The sequence below is a fragment of the Monopterus albus genome, unplaced genomic scaffold (genome assembly GCF_001952655.1).
Source record: "Monopterus albus unplaced genomic scaffold, M_albus_1.0 scaffold208.1, whole genome shotgun sequence".
Lineage (NCBI taxonomy): Eukaryota > Metazoa > Chordata > Actinopteri > Synbranchiformes > Synbranchidae > Monopterus > Monopterus albus.
This window is the reverse complement of record NW_018128088.1, coordinates 218067-237412: the sequence shown is the minus strand read 5'-3', so window position 1 is coordinate 237412 and position 19346 is coordinate 218067. Positions and strand designations below refer to the sequence as shown.

The 19346-nt window shown below is 41.7% G+C and overlaps 1 protein-coding gene across 4 annotated transcripts; it reads right to left on the bottom strand.

Moving 5' to 3' along the window:
- Positions 1 to 32: 32 nt before the first annotated feature.
- On the bottom strand, positions 33 to 18617 carry cplane1 (ciliogenesis and planar polarity effector 1). Of its 4 annotated transcripts, none has more exons than XM_020618613.1 (50): positions 18371 to 18615; positions 17894 to 18003; positions 17672 to 17807; positions 17451 to 17570; positions 16902 to 17134; positions 16657 to 16760; positions 16420 to 16576; positions 16218 to 16321; positions 15613 to 15795; positions 15081 to 15330; positions 14761 to 14961; positions 13646 to 14433; positions 13299 to 13489; positions 12916 to 12996; positions 12665 to 12829; positions 12265 to 12429; positions 11952 to 12183; positions 11683 to 11816; positions 11363 to 11574; positions 11109 to 11273; positions 10697 to 10844; positions 10497 to 10606; positions 10248 to 10397; positions 10042 to 10153; positions 9153 to 9468; positions 7943 to 9061; positions 7555 to 7706; positions 7369 to 7442; positions 7188 to 7252; positions 6700 to 6961; positions 6247 to 6615; positions 5468 to 6142; positions 5212 to 5393; positions 5038 to 5125; positions 4868 to 4946; positions 4462 to 4596; positions 4299 to 4361; positions 4103 to 4188; positions 3430 to 3664; positions 3049 to 3308; positions 2813 to 2912; positions 2463 to 2630; positions 2023 to 2065; positions 1785 to 1916; positions 1515 to 1692; positions 1355 to 1410; positions 1112 to 1279; positions 763 to 905; positions 364 to 647; positions 33 to 239 (listed from the first exon to the last, which is right to left on the bottom strand). In XM_020618613.1, the coding sequence occupies exons 2-50, from the start codon at positions 17972 to 17974 to the stop codon at positions 90 to 92; spliced, it is 9804 nt and encodes a 3267-aa protein (XP_020474269.1). In that variant the 5' UTR covers positions 17975 to 18003; positions 18371 to 18615; the 3' UTR covers positions 33 to 89. The 4 variants fall into 4 exon arrangements, with proteins under 4 accessions (XP_020474269.1, XP_020474267.1, XP_020474270.1 ...); XM_020618611.1 differs by having other exon boundaries at positions 1515 to 1695; positions 18371 to 18614; XM_020618614.1 differs by having other exon boundaries at positions 433 to 647; positions 1515 to 1695; positions 18371 to 18614.
- Positions 18618 to 19346: the final 729 nt, after the last annotated feature.

Below are 19346 nucleotides of genomic sequence, written 5' to 3'. Positions count from 1 at the left end.
GCAGTATAGATAATGGATGGAGATCACGGTGTTCTTAATCAATATTTTATTTAACAGGCACATAAAATAAAATAAAAGTCTATTCAGGCTTAAGATTCTTCTGCAGCCACCATTCTCTCAATAGCTGCCCAGTCTATTTTGCTGAGGCTGCTCCTACTGCTTTCAGAGAGATCGTCCAGCCAGTCCATCCCTGACACACCAGCTCTAGAACCATCGACGTCCAACAGCCCAGCCAAAACCTGAGAAGGGTACCACAATGTATGAATCTAGATGGGACACCACATCATCTATCAAAAGCATTTAATTTTAAATGTGAGAATCCTGTAAAATTTCAGAAAGTGTGATGAAAAATGTGATTCTTACTACATTAGACTCTGACTCCTTGAGGCCCGGTGGCATATTCATTTCTGAAGTGTTGTTCCAAAGGTTCACCTCTTCTCTTTCTTTCATCTTTGTCTGCACCATGTGATTCTCTCTCCCTGCAGCGGTTGCTCCTAAAGAACTTTTGTTCAGTCCTATCCTTCTCTGGTATCCGACAAGCCTCTCCTCACTCTGGCTGGATGTGTGCAGTTTACTGTGGCTCTTTGTGTCAGTGAGCATCCCACGCCTGGTCACCTGAGACAGACGGTCCCTTGGCAGAGAGGTAACTAATGGCAAAAATGGGGGGGGGGGAATCACACAACATAAACAGGTTTAATATATTCCTCATAGCATCAAGTGATTTTATTAATCAAAGTACATATTTTAATATCATTATGATACCTGGTCTATGTAGCCCCAGTCTCCTCCAGTGAGCCTCCGAAGGACGTTCTTGCACCTCAGCAGTCCATGGACGAGGGCGGGACTGAGTTTGTCCTGACTGGGACTTAAGACTTCTTTTATCATTAGCAGATACAGTGTGAACCCTAAAAAAAAGTTTTTACTTCCATTATCAAATCTAGATAATTCCAGGTGTTTAGAATGAACGTGCAAAACAACCTTGGGTCTGTACAGATTCTGATCATTGTGGAATAATTAATGATTGTTTAAGGATTCATTTAAATGTTAGATCACAGAACAATTATTCTTTAATGAGACCAGAGCCTGGTCAGATAACTTTTGCAGGAGAGACCTGTAAGTGCTGCGAGATGGTTGAGCAGAGGTGGACCATGTGGCTGAGGGCATTGGAGCACCTCCAATCTGTAAAGAACTGCATATGGTCTGAGGACTGGTGGGAAAGCCACTGACCAAAGAACGAGCCTCATTGGTCCTCTTGTTGTATTGCTCCAGAAGCATTAACCTATTAAACCAAATGCAAATAACAGTTACACACATACATGTTTTGTGTGGACAGATATTGTAAACAGGTACATACTTTTCTTTCTCCTCTCTGGTTCTCCAAATGGTTGCACGATTTCTGTTTACTGATTTCTGCAGCAAGCAAGAGTATTGCAGGTGAACAATGTGGATATAATGTTAAAGAATGTCACATGTGCTGGAATATCTGCTCTAATAAAAAGGCAACCATATCTCACCGCTGTTCCAGAGATAGAGAAAGGTTTGAGCTCCCTCTCCCTCAGGCTCTGTCTGTGTTTTTGATAAACAGCGAGTCTTTCCCGTTGTTTCCTTCTCATCCAGATCCTCAGCTCTCTCCTCTCGTCCTCTGGAAGGACACGTTTCTGTGACATCCAGCTACTTTTCTGTTGATTCAGTCTGCTGTGGATCACAATATTTTTCAGCTCAGGGATAATCATGGTTGTTTACGTTGCCATTTGAATAGCACTAATTTGTAGTAGGTACTATACCTGCTGCTGTATGTAGTTTGTGAAATGGACACATCTAGGTCAGTTGGAGATAAATATCCTTCCTTTACCAACTCGTCTAAGATTTCCGCTGTATCAGATAACCCCGTGTGACTCAGATTCTCATCTGCCCATCTAGAGATTGACAGGTAGATAGCAGAGAATTGTAAAATGCAAGATCCACAACTGATGATGTAACTCACAACATGGTTACAAGACTTCAGAATAAACCTAAACTTACATATGAGAACTTCCAGATGCTTCAGTTAACTTATCTTTCTTATCTGTGGGAGCAATACAAACATTATACAGGTGAAATAGTAACTTTTAGCATTATGACTTTACTGTGAAGGCAGCTATGTATATGAGTATAGAAGAATAAGTAATTAACGTAAATCCCTGAAGTAAAACTGCACTGGTTGGCATCCGTATTATTAAAAACCTACTTTAATCTTATTTAAAAATAAAATTAAAAACAAAAATGCTGCATTTTATTTTAACTGTATTTGGCATCGAAGTATTACTGGACCATAACTGGAAATTGTGTAAAGCCTACATTGCTTTTAACTTCGGCGCACATTTTTAAACTTTCCATAAACTATTAATGTTATAAATATAGCATGTAATTTGTTTAACTAGTAATATTCTTTCAGGAAACATCTGAATAAACTGCATCTTTACTTGGGGGGGTGTGAAGGAAGGAAGGACCAGCTCCTTGTCTGTGAGAAGAAGTAGAATAATGGACAGAAAGCTTTCTTTCAGGAGTGTAGGAGTCACTGTGAGCCATATATTCTTCTTCCTCTTTACAGGCGGTTGGTTCATTTGAAATGTCAGATTGTGGTCTCCATGCTGTTGCAGGAAGAGAATAAACAAACGATATTAACAGTTTTATGGTTTTGTTTTTTTTATAATGTTACAGTGTTGCACAGTATATTACTCTATTAGAGCTGTAACTGACTTCTTATGTAAGGGTTTCAAGGACTTGGAATGTAATTTTAAATACAATGCAGATGAATAATTCTAGGTCATACCTTCCTGTGGGACACGCAGTCTGACAGTTTTTTTCATTGCCATGGTATTCTTCACATCAGAATCCAAGACTGGGGTGAGCTGTTCAATGGTGTTCACCAACTATTCAGAGATAAACAGGAGATGCAAAGAATTATCTATTAAATATATTTGTCAGCCCTAGAAACAAATTTTAAACTTAGGCATCATTAAAAATATAAGCAGAAGGAATAGAAAAAACAACAACAGGTATATGTACCATCCTAGAGTTGTAAAAGTCCATATCTAGGTGGTCTGCAATGTTCTGAAGTGCAGCCAACTGGGCATCCAGCTCTGACAGGCGAGAGGAGAACCAAACTGTAGGAGGTGTGGAGGAGGCTCTGTGAGGTCCCCCGCTCTCTATCTTTATGGCCTGATTGTCCTCAGAGTCAAATGGATCTGCCATGTCCTGTGGAGTGACCCCCTCTGGATCCCTACTGGGATCAATGTGGCTGAGTGATGGCGACTCCCTGGGGATATCTAGGGTATACAACAAATACTGTATATAGACCCGATTTTACCAACAGTGATGTGCTTCACCAAAGATCTGATAATAGTAAGTTTAAAGATATAACTATATAAAAACTTCAGAATAAAAAACCTGGGTGAGTGGTAGGTTCCATGAGACTGTCTGTAGCTGTGATTGAGGGTTGTGGATCATCAGCAGCACCAGTACTCCTAATAACAGAGGTTGCAAGAACATGAAGCTGAGCAGAAGTAGGTGAAGAAGGGCGGACGGAAGGAACATTCTCTACTCCAGAGCAGGGTGGTAAATCCTGATGCAGCACTTTGTCTTCTAGGTCCAAGACACTTATGAAATGACGGCCACCCGGATCCTGAGAGGCAAAGACAGAGAAGCAGAAAAGAACTGTATTATAATTTCCACTGGTCAAAGTAATTCCTTGCTAGTTTAATGTAAAAGAATATGGCTGTGAAAGTAAGACCGTGAGACCATGGTCACTGCATGGGAAAAAACACCTCATAATTCTGTGCCTTGAGACATTTTACAGATTAAATGGCATAAAATGATGCAACAACAGAGGGTTCTGTTGTTTGCGAATCAAATTCCAGTGGACATATTAGAAGACAGCCAGTGCATTCCACACATTATAATATAATAATACTAGACACTAATGTTCTGTATGATGAATTCACTAAAAATTTTATATGGAATGGTCTATTCAGACACATCTTTTGATTATGTAGATACCATTCACAGGCCCCAAAGATTTACTGCTCCATATGTAGTCCACCTGGTATTTCTGGCCTCTTACCAGAATCTTCTCTGGTTCCTTTGGGGTCTCCCATGCATCATGAACAGGGCATTCATTATAAATCTGGAAATTCCCCGAACTTTGTGCTGAATGGAGAAAACACACACACACACAAACACACAACTCTTCGTTTTATTTTTACAAAAAGTAAAAAGCAGTGTGTTGTCCTTGTATTGGCAATTTCAAATTAACTTACATGTATGTCTACTAACAGCCACAGAGGCACACACTGCTTTATCCACACGTGTTGGAGAACGGGCTGAAAGAAAAAAAGATTCATTTACAAATACAAGCAACAACCCTGTACAGCTATGCCCAGTTATTACAATATCAACAGTATGTTACAAATCTCACTTTACCCGCATCTGTGTTGGTGGAAGCATCATGGTATTCTGGGGGCTTTTTACATGTGGAAGCAAAGGCATGGAGCTCAGCTGAAGTGGAAATAGCCTTGGCCAATAATCTCTGACCATTCATCAAAGAGTCTGTGGGTCCTGGAAGTACGTAGAACAGTAAACAGGATTATAATGAGTTGATGAGTATGGTCAAGAACTACTTTATGAGTAATACATTTAAGCAAACATTTTAAGATCCTTTATTAATTTCAATTAAGTTTGCTTATATGATTGAGGCTTAAAATCACTAAAGACAGTTCAAGAGAAACTTGATTCCTATGCATTTCATCAGATCAGTGCTGAACCATCAAAGAAAGTGAGTATAAGGTCCAGTCTGCATACGCAGGGATGTACTGTATATGACACTAACTTAGCTGAATGGCAATGTCCTGTCCAGGGGTGATCTCGTCTACAGCTGCAGGCATTTCATTTATAGAACCATCTGTTGGCTGTAGATATATTGGCACAAATTATGGTGATGGAAAATCTATCAGTCAGTAATACAAAACATGTCTATTACCAAAAATACTATAAGTCTACCTCTGGTGCAGGAATGATGGACTCATCTGGCCTAAATGTGACCTTTGTTTTCCTTGCCCTCCCCACCTTCTCCTCTCTCCTCTTCTGCCTATAAACAACATACAGTAAGTATTTCGAATAAAATAATTACCTTAAAAGAAATTCAATAACATGAAAACTAAGATATGTGAATGCCTCTTGCTGGTGTTAGGGCTTAGAGAAATAACGGCTCCTCTTATGTTTTCAGTAGGTGGTTCTACTCTGAGCAACTGCAGTTGATGCTCCTCAGTGTTCTGCCTCCCCATCACTGAGCTCGTCAACTCTTCCATGGAGAAGAGACGGGGCATTTGGCTCAAAGGTGCTACCAAGGGCGACATCTATAGCAGAGACAGATAAGTTACAATGCACATTTAATTATGGATAAATTAACTATCTGAATTAATGGAAGTACCATTTTGGGTGCAGGCTCTGTATGTAAAAGCTTGATCATAGGTGTTTCGCGCATCATTGCTGGGATGACAGTAGAGGGCCTGCAAGAAGATGGTATGGGCAGTTCAGGGAATGTGATGTGGCTATGTGGAGCAGGCTGTAAGTGCAACAGGCGAAGGCTCTGAGATGGTGCAGGTGTGTGAGCTGGAAAAGCAGGAGGAAGCAGCAAAAACTCTTGCCCCTGGAATCTCTCTGATGTCTGAATCTGAGGTTGAGAGTTGCTGGGAGTTAGGTCATGTGGATGATTAAAACCGAGTTGTCGTCTTGAAACTGAAAATCCAGCTCTTTTTTCCTCTTCTGCTTTCTTTGAGGAAGCTTGATGATTGTGTTTAAGTTTAGATTGGTGGGATTCTACAGTTGCAGGGTTTTTACTGTGGAGCGTTTGTGGCCCTTGGGCTTGGGGATAGTGTGGAGGAGTCTGTTGGGGCAATGGAGGAGGATGGAGCTGAAGTAATTTCAGACCCAAGACCTGGGGAGCATGATCATTTTGTATGCTACTATTAGAAGGCAATACCACAGGGGCACCGGGAAGAGTGTGACTAATGTCCGTAGTAGCCAGGAGCCCCTGGGAGGATGGGATTGACCCCCTAAACTGGATTTCAGGTGATTCTGCCTGGACAGAGAGTGGCTGCATTTCCTGAAGAGAAGAAAAACTGTATTTAGCTTGGTTTTACTGTAATACTGGGTATTGTTTATACACAAAGACAACAGTCACAATTTAAAAGAACATTTGGCCAATACCTGATAATTTACACTTGCACCAGGGGCAGTGGAGGATAGATTTATTGGGGTGTGATGCTGGCCACCTGTTGGAAAGGATTTCTTTGAGCTCTGTATAGCAGGCTGATCTGCAAACATACATGCAGGAGTCTGACTGAACTGATTGGATTGTGAACTTGGCACACAGGTTTGTGCCTGAGGTGTCACAGAAATGGTGGTTTGAACAGGTAAGGCATTTGTTCGAGGGGTGTAATTGGCAGCATTAGATGATGGCACATTAGGGTGTGAGGAGTTCATGTTAAACTGGACCAAAGGAGAGCTCTGCTGAGCAAGTTGCAAGTTGGAAAACGAAGCTCCTATAACCTCCATCAGGCTCATATAGTTGATATGCTGCAACAAAACAAAAACACTTGAGGTAAGAGTCAATTTTAACAATCAAGCCCAAACCTTTAATTTAGGCAACAACATTCTTACCTGGACCAATCTGAATAATTCTTCACCCAGATGCTGTCTCATTGGTGGATTTTCAGTGGACATTGGCTGACTGGGGGCTGTAGGAACAGCAGTGGCTACACCACTTGTGAAGTTTTGTGGATGAAGGCTTGGAGGATCTACAGGCATGTTGGGAGGCAGTCCAGGTGAATGAGAAAGCGCTGCATGAACTGAGGCCTCAGGCTGGACAGAAGAACAGGCCTGGGGCTCTGGATATGGAGGGGCTTGTAGGCTTCTAGAATGACTGTGGCATAAACAACCAATTTCAATAATGTTCCACCATATGCTTCATTTTATGGTTCTAATGTATACTGTGATGTAGAATAATCAATATGATCTGCAAATATAGTTTACATGACAGACCTAAAATCTAAAGGATTTATGTAACAGTGAACCAGCTCCTTGGACAAAAACATTTATGCCTTCATGCATGTTTTTGGCAAGTCAATCATTTTAAATACAAAACTCACAGAGAGATGGAACTGATCATGTCTTCACTAGGTTCTGATGAGTCTAGATCTTCAAGCTTTAAACTCTGGAAAGGACAAAAACAACAAAGAATGAAAAACAAAAAGAACAAAAACAGTTATTTCTGTTTTGACAACCTCGATGACACATATGAAGACTGGGAATATTAGCAGCTGTACTCACCGTTTCAAATGTGCTGATGTTTCCGTGGGAAACAGAGGACGAGACATCCAGTCCCTCGATGTCACTACTTTTGCCTTAACAAAATATCAAATACATAAATTACTATTCTCTGTTACGAGGGTGCACTTTATAGACTTAATAAGATGTAGACATAGGTTAACTAACCAATAAAATGTCACATTATACCTTCTTTTTCTGGTGTAACATCTAAATCATCAAGAGATGGTTGTTGTGAACTTGACTGTCTCATCCGATTGTCAAAAGTCAGTTGATCTTGGGCATTAGGGACAGGTGTCCTGTGAAATGTTAGTTCCTCTGGTTCATCTGTATGAGATGCACTACAGGGAAACAAATAAAATATAAATACAGTAGGTTTGAGCATACAAAATCTTACCATCAGTGATTAACAACACATGCACTGACAATACACAGTCCTCACACACAGTCTGTCAATGACCAAATTCCATGACATGTGGTCAACTACTTTGTTTTGTTTGTGGCAGAAACAGACCCGCTGTATGTGCTGTGTGTATGCCAGTTTCAAGTTAGGCCAGTAACAACTTAGGGTACTCACATGGACAGTTCTTCTTGCTGTGGATTGTGATAAAGACCAGTGATGGGAGTGTTGGCTGACCCAGGGTAGCCTGTATCAACACTGCTCTCTCTCTCCAGCTTCCTGTCCACCTCAGGTTGCAGAACAGGGGCCACAGTCCACTGTGTCTCTGGAACTTGGATGTGAGCGCTGTAACTGTCAGTCCCGAGTAGAGCAGTGTACCTGTGCTCCAGTAAGCTGAGGGAGGTGAGAATAGCAGGTGCTGAAGCTTTGACACGAATCACTACTCCTTCATCAGCTGTTCCTCTAACTTCTCCTCCCCTCTCTTTCTTCTTTATGCCATGATGTCCCAGTAGCACCCTCCTATCAGCCCAGCGTACCATCCACTCCAGCAGCCTGCCAAGCTTTGGAAACTGAGCCTCTAATTTAGGGTCCAGGTCCTGCTGCAGCTCAGTCACAGCTTCCACAGGAGTTGAGGAGGTTAATATCTCCGATGGCTGCCCCATGGTAAAAGCACTTTGAATAGGGCTAGCTTCTGAACCTGAGTGGCCTATCTTCATTCTTTGGACTGAAGGCACACTGCTTTGCTGTCGAAAGCCAAACAAACCTTTCTGTCTGCCAGTTTTCAGCCCAGGAAGAGAGCTGACAGAAAGGCTAGTTCTGGACAAAGGAGCTTCACTCCAGACAAAGGAAGTTGATGGTTCAGTTGTTGTACACTGTTTAACGGGCTTGTAGCAGTACCCAGCTCTGAACACCGGCAGGTCATTGCTCCTGTGTTTCCTCCCTAGATGGTGCCCGTCTCTTTGGCGGCGATGAATGGTTGTGAGCACATCAAAAGTGAGAGAATGCAACTCCCTCTCCTTCAGCTGAGAGGAGAAGCCCTTCAACAAAGGAAGCCCACTTCCTGAATCCCCTCCATCAGCACTATTCTTCTCAAGCACATAGCTGAGGAAGAGCTGCAGGAAGTTTAAATACTCATCATCTTCCAGCTCAAACTCCCAAGTGCCAACCACTGGTAGGGGGACCTCCTCATTCCCCTTGGCATTGTCTGGGTGAGTCTCCTCTTGAATAATACTTTCAGTCTTAACAGCAGTCTTCTTTGTATGTTTTTTGTCTCTTACTTTTTTTGAGTTTTTGCCCCTGAAAGAAATCAAAGCAAAGAATAAGCTGCAACATACTGTAGGTACGATACCTCAGAGTAATGACAGTGCTACTATATCAAGCTGGCTACCTGCTCATTGGTCGGCAGTGCTGCTCACAGGTGATAGCCTCAGATGTATTCTCTGCTGTATCTGCATCACTGCATACTGGAGGGAAGCCACAGTCAGTTAAAGTGCTGGTGCTCAAACTTGTACCTAATGAGAGTTGCCTTAGCGTGCCCATCCCGTTTTTGCTTCCCTTGTCCTCCTCATCCTCCTCTTTCTCCCACAGGTGGAGTTCAGGGGGGGCCAGGTGCCTCTGCAAACGACCAAGATGTTTTCCCCTCTGCCTGCGTTTATCCTGAATTAGAATCATCATCAACTCGTTCACCTCCTCTTTTTCCCCTTCTAGAGAACATAAAGAATAACAGTGACATTTATAAATACATCACATATGTTTAGAAGTCATGCATAATGAATAATGTTTTTCGTACAGCACATCGGTTCTGTACCAGAAAGAAATTCCTTGTGTGTAACATACATGGCCAATAAAGGTGATTATCCTATTATCCTTATCCAATGTACAGCATGAAAAACTCAATAAAACTTAAAACAGATATCACACAAACCCACTGAAATTATTCAAAGACTAACCAATAACAATAAGTTTCAAAACATAATATAAAATAAGCTAATAAAACACTCAAAGTAGAACCGAACAAAGACTGGTGTTAATGATGCAGCTCAAATACTGTAACAAATTATCTTTGGGGCTGTCACAGAAGGCCTTTTCACGATTTCTCCATAGTTGCTAATAGTTAAAAAAAATGAACAATCAATAATAAAATAGACCATCAGGCAACTCTAAAAAAAAAAGTTGAAGTAAGAAAATTAATCAATATCCAAAAACCTAAGTTCCTTTAAGTGCTGTAATAGCATTACAGTAACTTAATGAAGTAAGTTAATGAACCATGCTCATACCAAGGACATTGCATTGCCTCAGTCTCTGCAGCAGAGAATTATACTTTTCTCTCAGCGGGACTCTGACAGATGCTTCCTCCTCTGGAAAGGCTCGTACCAGTGTATCTGCCACCTAAGAAGACGAACAGGCAAAGATGAGAAGGTCAGTCTGTTTTACAAAGCTAAAGACTGTCTTTATCAGAAAAGGCAAGAAAATGTCATTTCACCAGAGAGATGGGTGGCATTTCTGACACAAGACTGAGTATTATGTCCTGAAGGATTTCTTCAGCATTGAGAAAGCGAGAGAAAGGCAGAAAACGCCAGGCCCAGCGGAGAGCATCAACACAGGCGAATCTCACTTCTGAATCATCAGGGATCTAAAACAAAACAAATACACACAAATACTCACAGGGCATCATCAACGGATATTATATTTATAGATAAACACAACACACACTTAAATACAGTTGTAATACCTGTTCATCTCTACTGTGCTGTCTAACAGCCTGATACTTCCTGCAGGAAATGGACAGTTGGTCCCTGACATGCAGCATCCAGCATAAACCACACAGCTCCCTGAAACAGACTTGTGACAGAATTACAGCCAGTAAAAACTAACTGATAGTAAATAAAACATTACTGTATGATAACCATAATTCACTGAGCAGCATCTTACTAATAGTTTGAATGGTGTCAGGGTCCAAGTGGCCATCTTTATTAGGCCCCTGTCTGAAGAATCCCCTGCGGGTGACAAACTTCATCAGACCCTCTGGGAAAGGCTTTTCTTCATCAGCAGCTGTTGGATAGGAGTACTTCTTCTTGATCTGAAAACAACATCAGATATTTGCATAAGATGGCAAGGTACCAAAATGTAATCACCAACTTTTAAACACTGAGAGGTAGTCCATTCTACAAGACACAAGCAAGCATTCTTTATTCTAATGTCCTATTTACATAATGAACCAGTCAAGGTATGGTAAAATAGAACAGTCTTGTAAACCAAGAAAGAAGAATGTAGCTGACCTCCTTCATTAAGAAAATGTCAGCCACACTTAGGGGCCTACAGTACATTCAGCCCTGTATAGTACCTTGTGTAGTAGCTGTCTGGCACGGCGCAGATGGCTGATGTACCACTGGGAAGCAGGATGGCAGCAATGAGCAGATCTCAGAAGTAAAATTAATCTCTGGAGAACCCCAGACACTTTGTGACGTGATGCAACTTCTGCAAACTGGCCTAGTGTCCCTACTGGGTCCTAAGAATGATGCAAACACAAGTGCACAATATTTAATTATAGAATTTATATGAAAAATAGGTAAAAGTTGATTCTTCCATGTTGTGTACCTGTGTGTTGGGGGAAGGCTGAGGGCAAAAAAGAGGCGGGGAAGGCAGATACAATCCAGTGGGCACTAATGTAGGCAGGCAAGAACACAAGTCTTTGGCTGTGTCCAGCAAAGAAGACAAGGATGAAGACATAACATTCACTCCAGCCATGACTGATGCTTTCAGAATCTCCTGTATGGAAACGTGTAATAAGTCTTCTCCTTCCAAAGGGTCTAGTAAAAAGAGTTGTGACAAAACATAATAAAAGGGTAAAAAATGTAAGGGTTTTATTTGTGCTGTGGTCATCTTATACTTGTCAGCTCACACACACACACACACACCTGTAAAGCCCTTGTCACTATCCTTGTCTCTGAGCTCTGAGTCAGACTTGTTGCCAAGCAGACACTCCAACTCAGCCTGAAAAATGCTTTCTGGTTCCAAATCTTTTGGGAGGTGCATCTCTCTCCTCTTGAGCCTGTCATAAAAGATGCCATGGACAAATTCAAGACAATAAATTTAGTAAAGGTTTGAAATCAGATGTAATATATTCTGACAACATTAACAGAAAACTTCCACCATTGTCTCTGTGATTATATGCTTTCACACTGACCAAGCGAAGTCGAAGTGTTCAGTGCAGTAGCTTGTATAGGCCAGGCTGAGAGATACTGCTGTTTTCCAGTCACCAAGATGATAAGCCAACCATGTAGTCTCAGGAAGCAGACCCCCTAGCAAAAGCAGATCCTGGGCATAGTCCACTGTCCATACTTCTGACAGATGCTGTAGTCGAACTGCTTTAGCCACCTCCTCCTGGCACAGCGGCACCAAGCGACCAACATGGGGGCCTGAGGAAAGATTACTATAAATTATTTCATTACCAAATGATCAATATTAAAAACCCTTTTAACTAATTTTTGGAAACACACCATGAGGTAAATGTAGTGGAGGCAGGATGGCCACATTGTGAGGGGGCAGGATGTAGAGGGGTTGGTTGGTGAAGTAAGAGGCCATGAATCTCCCCAGGGTCTGAACCACTGCACGCGCTGCATCACTGTGAAGGTTCACTGGCAGCCACGGGCAAGGAAGAGAATCTGGTGCAAGACACAAAGGTGGGGCTAATAACTGACATGTCTTCCTTTCACAGTGAGGTGTGCTTGTTGTTTTGTAAATTACTGAGAAATTAAGGAATACTCACACACTTCAGGTCTATAGCTTAATGTTTTAGATAAGTTAATACTGCATTTCAGTCAGTCAGACTGTTAGCTATTTACAACTTGACTCTATAAAATGGCTCATATGAAAACACTCTAAAAGACAAAAGCTGACCTCTTTTGCGGGTCATGTTGGCCTTCTGGTTCCCTGCCCTGTGCAGTAGCAGGAAGGCCATGTGGTCCCCCAACTCCTGAGCGTCCCTCAGATGGTACTGGGACAACAGGCTATACAGGAGTGCCAGACAAAGCCGTGTCTCCTGGAATAAACTACGATCACAAGCTATAGAAAGACATAAGATGACAATTTCAAATTGAACATGAGCATGTGGTGTAATGATACTGAAATAATGAAGCAATGATTCTTACTTTTGTTACTCTCTTCACAAATTTGTGACCGCCACACATCAGCACTTTTTGAATACAAGCCACACAGAAAAAGATGTTCACCTGTGGGAAAAAGAGCCTGAACAGTAAACTTGAACAGTAAAAGACAAACTGCTCAACAAACCAGAACATATGAAAAAAAGTCAGACAGACCAAAAATTTGATCAGTGAACAGTGATTCTGGATTCTGGCAATAAGGGAGGAGATTAGTTAAAAAACCCTAATAAGAGACACCACCGCTGAGCCAACAGTTCATATCTCCTTTACAGATAAAACTGAACAATTGCTATAAAAGCATTGTTTTATTTATTTCCTGTAGCTGGTAGAATCACCACAGTTAGATAAATGGTTCATCTGTTTCAGACCTGGATAACTCAGCAGCGCGGGGCCCTCCTCTAGCCTTCCTCCTGCAGCCTGCAGAGCTGTCTGGATCTGGGACATGATGACAGACACCCGCTGCTGTTCCTCCTCCCAGCCATCATAGCTTTTAAAGATTTTCAGTTCCTCCATATACTGCTGGGTGATCTTGTACAGCCACTGCCACGCTCCAAACAATCTGCTCCCCCCAAAAAATGAAAATCTCCAGTCTAGTTTGACTTTGAGACAGAGGAAATCCCAACTAAAAACATGACATGTACTGACTAAGACTGACATTCACAACAACAAATAATTGACTGTTCATAAATACTGATAAAAAAGAGACAGTTTGTACCTGCTGGATGGTCGCTGGGGAGCAGGGCGCATCTGATGTAGGGTGCTGGGTTTCTCTTCCTTCTCATCCTGTAACAGAGCCACATAGTGCACATCTGTAGGCCATAGCTGTGGTGGCTGGGAAAGAGACTCCTCTGCAGAGGACAGGAGAGTTCTTTGCTGCATGCTGTAAGTGTGGTCAACAAAATCAGAGACCAGCTGCAAGACAGACAGGGCTGTGGATAGGGTTTGAGATGATATCTGATGGTGATCGGTTTGGTAGGACTCAGGGTGAGGGGTCACCAGCAGGCGTACCAGCCTTTTACAGAACTCTACCACCAGTCCCAGGCAGCATGCTCCATCTGAGTGAGGGCCATCCCAGTGAAGAAAAGCAAGCATGTCTTTGAGGAGGTGCAGGATGCAAGTAGAAACTGAGGTATTCTTCTTTCCTGTGTGAACCATGGAGCTTGGGATCAAATGGAGTAAAGCAACAAATCGCACCACACAGTAGAGGGTATGTTTCAGCAGATGACCTCTGTGTTCCACAGCATTTCCAAGAGATATGCCAAATGTCCAGGCTGTTAGCAACTTACTCTGAATTTCCCTAAGTTCACAATGAAGAGAAGAAGTCTTCCTCTGTGTTTCAACACAGTCCTTTTCATAATCTGGGTCAGTAACAAGTCCAGAGTTAGTGTGTGTGTCCACGGCGTGGAGAGTGTCAAACATTGAAGCAAACTCCAAATGGCCACCATCTTCTACATGAGAACCAGCAGGAGGTCCATCTAAATCAGAGTCATCTTCAAACAAAATCTAGAAAACCACACAAACCGCTGGTTTAACATAAGTGAATCGAGCTATAGCACAACAGTAATTTTATTATTTTCAGCTGGCAGTAATTTGCCATCAAAAATTGCCATGTAAATATGGCTTGGTCTTTCAAGTTATAAGACAAAGAGAGTCAAAATTTAAGACAACTGGGATATGCAAATGCTGTACAAAAAATATATTATGGATGTGTGAGAAATCTGATTACTAATGTGTTTTTAACTTTTGTAAATGTAGCCAGTCCATTTGTATAACCTATAGCAAGCTTTGAATATAAAGCTATACGTTTCTAGCTTATACTATTTTACTGACCTGTACTTTTTCAAGAAGTTCCTTGGTGCCATCCAGTGTCCCCTGTTCCTGCAGGAAAAGGGGCAAAGTGGATCCATTTGTGGCTGGTGAAACAGCAGATTCTGTGGTGTTGGGCCCACATGTAACAACAGAGTTGAACATCTCAAGGCTGCTGTCAGGATATAGGCAGGATACAGACTCCAACCATGCCTGCACATGAATCTGAAAACAATGAAGATGAGGAAAATGTCTTCTCAAGAATATTACTATGGAAAGCACATAGAAAAGCTGGAGCTGAGCAAGTTCCTTATTCCCACTCCTATAGGTCCCTGGTTTACTACCTGTGATTTATCCAGCATGCGGCTGGCCTTCTCAAGGTCCCTGCTTGTTTCCTTTAGCAGTGTTTGTAGCAACACTGCAGGAGAAGACTTATCTAGAACTCTCATAACTGTGGCCATGTAGCCATCAGACACAATGAGATACAACAGCTGCGGGTGCCAGATCACAGAATATCGCTGCCTCAGAACATCCCGCATAGACAAGCTGGAACTGGACAAAGAGGCCTCCCCTTTCACTGCAGACACTGGTGGCCTGCAAAGAGAAAGTGGAGAAACAGGAAAATACTTTTATCACAGAGAGAAAATAAAACCAACATTATATAAAGTAAAACCTCACATTTCACAAGGAAATTCTACTTCATTCATGCTAAAGACAAAAGAATAAGACAGAGGCAATGACTTGACTGACTGCTGAGATCTGACAGTGAAGCAGAAAAAAAAACAAAAAAGCAATAATTTAGAAGGCCAGCACAAACAAATCAAAACCATGTTACAGCAGCTCATAAATGAAGAGCAAAATGTTTCAAATGTATACCGGTAAGTGACAAGGGGGTGCAGGGGTAGAAAGTGTGCAGGCCCAAAGTCAATACTGCAACCAGAGCTTGTAAGGGTCAGAAGTCCCCCAAGGCGAGCCAACATAAGAAGGGAGCCTCTCTTGAGAACACAAGCCAGGAAAAGGCTGTTGGGTGACCAGCTCACTCTGCCCACCCAGTAGGACCTAAAAGAGAAGATATGTAAAGTTCTTTTCAAAATAAATACACACTGTACATCAAACATCTTAGAGCACTTCTAATGATCAGTAGCATTTGGGTGAGGTAAAACAACCTCTAGTAGCAGTGATTTTCTGGTGTCTTACATCTTGGCAATGTTGATACAATTGTACAGACACAGTTTGATTTACTGGTGATGCTGGGAAATGACTTGTCATTTTATATTAAGACAGTCTGGAAATGATATGCACACTGTTCACAGCACAGTGTTTATTTAAAGCAGCAATGATTCAGTCATAGACCTTCAACAGTAATATTTAGACAGTCTAACTAAACAGTAGTTGATCCCCAGATTAAGGCTCTCATCAGCTGACTGCTGCACCGTGCCAAACACAGCACATGCTCCTATTTTGATTCACGCATACTGTACCTTATGTATTTTGAAGGGATCTCCGTTCTCTTACTTCCACATCCTCCAAGGCCACTTGACACTGAGACAAAATTCTGTGTGCTCACAAAGAGGACCTGTGTAGCCTGCATTCAGAAACAGGAAATGCACATGCTGAGTCACATTTCTATAGATGGATGGAGCAAAAAAACAGATGCAAGAAGTAGAGAGGACAGATTTTCACCTTTGGCTGTCTCTGGTTCAACACAATGGCTAACAATCGGCCATCTGGGGAGAAGGCTGACACCAAGGCCCCTCTAGACTTCACTGGTTGGCAGGGTGGGGTGAGACAAGACATGGGATATGTCTTGGTGGCCCACTGTATGCCGTATCCCACAGAACTACAACCAGAAATGTGTACTTTTTTACTACCATAATACCCAGTGAGAGTCATGACTGTTACAGAGACCTGCTCACTCACCCAACCCTCACATGGTTCTCTTCCCATTGAATTTTCAGACAGGTGATGATTAACTTTTTCCCAGATGTGAAAATAAACACTGATAAGCAGGTATCACCCATAGCCTAAGAGAGATTGGAAAAAGATATAACAAGATACATATAAGACATGTAAAAACTAAGAAATGCTCTGCAGAATTATAAAATTGTGCCACTGATTAAAACATTCCACAATATGTAAAACGTACTCTTTTTACAATTACAAACCTCTGTCTTAATGAAGATAGTATGTTGCGATGCTTCTTTGTCTTGTGAAGAAGGCAGAACTGTATCTTGAAGTGGTAGTATATGTGTCCAGTGTCCTTTGACAGTGCCATCTCGCACTCCCATCAAATAACTGACATCCGTACACTCCCACAAGAACACCTGCCCTATAACAGCTGCCAAAAGCACACGCATCCCATCCCCTGACACCTGGAGAGACAACAGCCTTCCATTTCCTGTGATGAAACACACACATCCTTGATTTAATATTTAATAATACACTGAATAGCGCACAACATAACAAAAACAATGAGAATTAGGATACTACATGTGTTGCCCATCCACAACCTGCTGGAGCTGTAATATCCAGGATAAAATACACTACATAAGCAAATGTATTTGAACACCAAAGCTCGAGACTGCACCCAAGTGACTGTATATTAATTTCTAACAACACAGATAATGCATGAATACATAGATATATCTAGTTACCAGAAGGCCTGAACAGGAACACTAGTGTGACACTTACTGGTGTTTTCATACAATTCATACCGTGAACAGCAGTAATCATTTTAACTACTTCTGGGACTCCTGCAGCTGTCTTCAACAAGTCTTTATCCCTGTTCCATAGAAAGAGCTCTCCTGAAAGCAAAAGTCCACAAAGCCATACACCTAAAAAAAATAAATAAATAGAAATATACAGTTAAAAGAAATGTATTCTGAGAATTGAAAGGTGACAGGTGTTTTACTTTGAGTTTATACATTAAAGTCACCATTGTGTGATGAAGCCATTGTCACCACACTGTTGAGCAAAGGGTGGAGTTTAGGAATCCTCTTTTTGGTGCGACCAGTCATCATGTTAATCTCACTGATCCGTTTGTCATCCAAGAGGAACACAGATTCCTTCTCCTGGGGAGTAACACGGACGTTTGTTGTCATTTTATTTCTGACACTGGCCAAAGTGCTTTTTTCTTAACATTAACGACTCTCCTCACCCGCCCAAGCCAGCAGAATTGCGGCGATGGTTTCTTCCTCTTGATGGTGGATGACAAAACTACCTCCAACTTCAGCTCCATGTTTAGCAGACAGCGTCAGCTCGTCTTGACTGCGCATTCAAGAAGGGTTAATAAGAATTACAGGATCCAACTAATTAGTCAAGCAAAACAACATAAATCTCGAGGCTAAATGGCTAGCAACACATTTATTCGCTCCAGTGTAAACTAGTCACGTAGCAAGTTAGCCTGTTAAAAATATTGTTAAATATGCAATGAAACTGTTGTATGATCACGGCAATAAGTGACCTGTACGGACAATGTTATTGTGTCGTGTCGGGTGAGCCAGTGTTAACCGTTGTTAAAACTAACAAAAAGATCACCAATGTTAACCATTGCGATAACTAGCGTTAGCCACGTTGCTAATTGTGCTCGCCGAACTCTGCTCCTGTGTACTTCAGAGTAATTTACTATACTTACATATTACGCTCACATGAGGTGGTTGAGAACATGTAAATATAACTACAGTTTTAGGTCTTATGCCGCAGATAACCGTGAAATAGTTCGAAACTCCCTCCGCTTTAGTAGCAGGACTTGCTTCCCATGAGCCTCTAGGAGGAAGCTTCAGCGCGTTGCCTTAGTGATGTGAGACTGATGGCCAACGCCTTGTGGACAATAGTGGGATTAGTTAGTGTTAGATCCCAAAACTCAGGAGTAGATCCGTAGAGTCTATGGGGAAACAATATTAAACGTATATGTATAAACGGGGCTCACAATGAATTCATGACAAGTCCTGAGGACTCAATTAAAGTCTAACGAGTGTTTTACAAGTGCACAACTTTTTGAACATGCCACAATATTTATTTATTTTTATTTTTTAAGTTCATTAACTATCTTAAAAATTAACAGTGCATCAACATTTGAAGGAAAGCTCTGAATTTGTTGGAAGGGCTGTATTTTATTCTTTTCACTACAAAGATCAGCAAAATAGGCCTAGACCTATTTAATTTGCCAGAGGGTGCACAAACCTTTGCATATTACATCTGTTCATGTGTAACCGGGGTATAATAATTACACAAAATGTAACCGGGATGTAATATGTACACAGAATGTAACCGGGATGTAATCATTACACAAAACGTTTTGGTTCATGTGTAAGTTAATTCACATGCCATGCTTTTCTTCGTTGGTAGCCGGGTATAAAAAGGGGTCGCACACCTCTTCCGCTCTTTTTCCTGCACGGTGTCGGGTGGAAAGAGGTGAGCGCTCCATCCATTTGTGACTATTTTACTTTTATCGCCCACCTTGGGTCGCATGGGTAAACTTGTTGTGTGTTTTTGTTTAGGAGCGAGCTGAGCACTCACTGGAGGCTATCTGTTATATGTTTTTTTCCTCTGTGACCAGGTATGTCCAAGTTATGTATGATAGTTTGTATGTTATTACCCTGCGCATTTCT

Bases quoted from the DNA above. Each gene is read 5' to 3' on its own strand.
- cplane1 (XM_020618611.1), bottom strand. From the start codon at position 17,974: ATGGAGCTGAAGTTGGAGGTAGTTTTGTCATCCACCATCAAGAGGAAG. The intron at 17,571-17,671 runs GTGACTTTAATG...TATTTTTTTTAG, and splicing joins AATGGCTTCATCACACAATG to GTGTATGGCTTTGTGGACTT. The intron at 17,135-17,450 runs GTATGAATTGTA...GTTTCATCACAG, and splicing joins AATGATTACTGCTGTTCACG to GAAATGGAAGGCTGTTGTCT.